Source organism: Balaenoptera acutorostrata, chromosome X, assembly GCF_949987535.1.
Source record: "Balaenoptera acutorostrata chromosome X, mBalAcu1.1, whole genome shotgun sequence".
NCBI lineage: Eukaryota > Metazoa > Chordata > Mammalia > Artiodactyla > Balaenopteridae > Balaenoptera > Balaenoptera acutorostrata.
The window spans coordinates 67,680,745-67,682,943 of record NC_080085.1 but is presented as its reverse complement, the minus strand read 5'-3'; the positions used below and the strand labels follow the sequence as shown (position 1 = coordinate 67,682,943).

General features: G+C 37.7%; 1 protein-coding gene across 1 annotated transcript; it reads right to left on the bottom strand.

Annotated features, from left to right (window-relative positions):
* Positions 1-723: 723 nt before the first annotated feature.
* On the bottom strand, positions 724-1,725 carry GPR174 (G protein-coupled receptor 174). Its single transcript, XM_007186004.1, has one exon. It carries the CDS (start codon positions 1,723-1,725, stop codon positions 724-726), a length of 1,002 nt encoding a protein of 333 aa, XP_007186066.1.
* Positions 1,726-2,199: the final 474 nt, after the last annotated feature.

Sequence of the window (2,199 nt, the reverse complement as noted above, 5' to 3'; positions counted from 1 at the left end):
ATTTATACAGTCATTGAGAGTATGTGAATTTATTTCTTCTTCTTATTTTAAACATACCAGAGGCCTGAGTTCAGATTTTCATTCTATTAATAGATGTGACAGATGATTTTTCATACTGATATTGAAATGAAGGAAATAGCTATTTGAGTCTTCAAACCCTAGAGTGTAATCACATATGGAGATAAAAATGGTCCATGATTTTTTTTTTGGTCCATGATTTTAACACTGTTTTTGCAGAATAATATAATGTCCATCCTACTAAAAGACAACTAAAATATGATATTGGGATATAAACTGTGATTACTAGTATAAATAGACAATTACATTGCTTCTAAATACAAAGAAGCTCAGTGTCCATTGTAAAAAAACTAAGTGCTTATAATGACTTCAACTTAATAGTCTCTGTTTATCTTAGGTTCACAGATACAACTGCTGGCTCTAGTTGAGATCATATGTGTACAGTATGTCATTGAAATTTTATAGCTTAAGTCTTAAAGACTTCATGACAAATTACTACATGGACATCTCAACATAAATGATAGTGGAGTGTAATGCTCTAAATAGGTTGTGTTATGAAGATGTGACATCCTCATATGGGTAAGGTAGAGCATAACTGAAAAGCTGTGAGTACTTCCCATGATTACTTCCCAGTGGCTTGGGGTATTGCAGGTGTGTTCTGATATACTTGCATTTCAGTCCACATCCAGTTTTGTTTTGTTTTTTTTAACATAGTTCAGTTGTCAAGATAGAAGTGGTATGGCTGCTCACAAATGATTTTGCATGGAGTTTTATATTATCATGCAAATCTTGTCTTGAAAGCCGTCTTCTGAACTCATCAGTGGTAAAGTAGTATATGATTGGGTCAAGGCAGGAATTTAGACTAGCCAGACACAAGGCAATAGAATGAAATATTAGAATCACCCTTCTGGCTAGGCAGCTTTTAATTTCATTGGACTTGACCAGGAAATCTAAAGGAAAACTGAAGTGATAAGGTGCAAAGCAAATTAGGAAAACTCCTGCACAGGTTAGAATCATCTTCAAGGCTTTCTTTTTCTCTCCAAGGTCTTGGGCCACAGGATATTTATCCTGCAGTGATAAAACCGTCTTCCAGGTACAATACAGGACAATCAGAAGAGGAGTGACAAATCCAATCAACTCGCCAACGGTCATCATGGCAACAGACTGGGCTAGATTGACATTCCTGGTAGGAAGATCCACAAAGCATTTGGTTCTGTTGCTAGGGGTGTCATCACTGCTTCGGAGGAGAGGAAATAGCAGACAGGCAAGGCAGATTATTAGCCAGCCAGCAATGCTGATGTATAGGTCATATTTCTGTTTACAGTCGTGGAAGCGAAAGGGGTAGAGGAGAAACCAAAATCTTCGCACACTGATGCAGACCAAGAAGTAGATGCTTGCATACATGTTGACATACTTCAGGTAGAAACAAAACATGCAGAGGCCAGGCCCAAATGGCCAGTCATGATTCAAGTAGTAAAAGATCCTCAGTGGCAAGGAGAGGACTTGTAGTAAGTCAGCAATGGCTAGGTTTATCATGAATATCACAGCCCGTTTGGTTTCTTTCATATAGCCATAAAATACCCACAAGGCTAATATGTTCCCTATGAGACCTGGCACAAGAATGACAGTGTATGTCACTGCATAGATGAAGTATCGAAAATCTGTATTAGATCCATCTGTCCCAGCACATGTGTCATTAGCAGGCATGTTTCTTTCTAGAGAAACTGCCTTTGCTAAATGGTGGTTAAAATCTAAGTTTATAATCTACTGCTGGTCTTTCTAAAAGACTGATCATCGATGGGCTGGGGAGACTGAATATAGAATAACTTCCTTTTTATTGCATTGGTCTGGGCTTCTATACATGATTTGGGTTTTTTTCAAATAACTATCTGCATGTTTGTTTTGGATTTGTCTACATTAACTACATTGAAATCTAATGTGCAAGCACAGATGACAAGCTGTTATAATTTTCCCTTCTTGTTTACTCAGTTAGAAGGCCTTCTGGGACATCATAATAGTTGATCCTCTCCCATTTGATCATAAATGTGCCATATAGTAGCTCTTCAAATTCCCATATGATGACAGTCATCTCTTTACTGGTGTTTGGCAGGCTGTTTTTCTTTTTTTTGGCTCACATAGAAGAAAGGTTTGCTTTAGTACTCAGTGGGTCCACAACTCCTC

Bases quoted from the DNA above. Each gene is read 5' to 3' on its own strand.
- GPR174 (XM_007186004.1), bottom strand. From the start codon at position 1,725: ATGCCTGCTAATGACACATGTGCTGGGACAGATGGATCTAATACAGAT.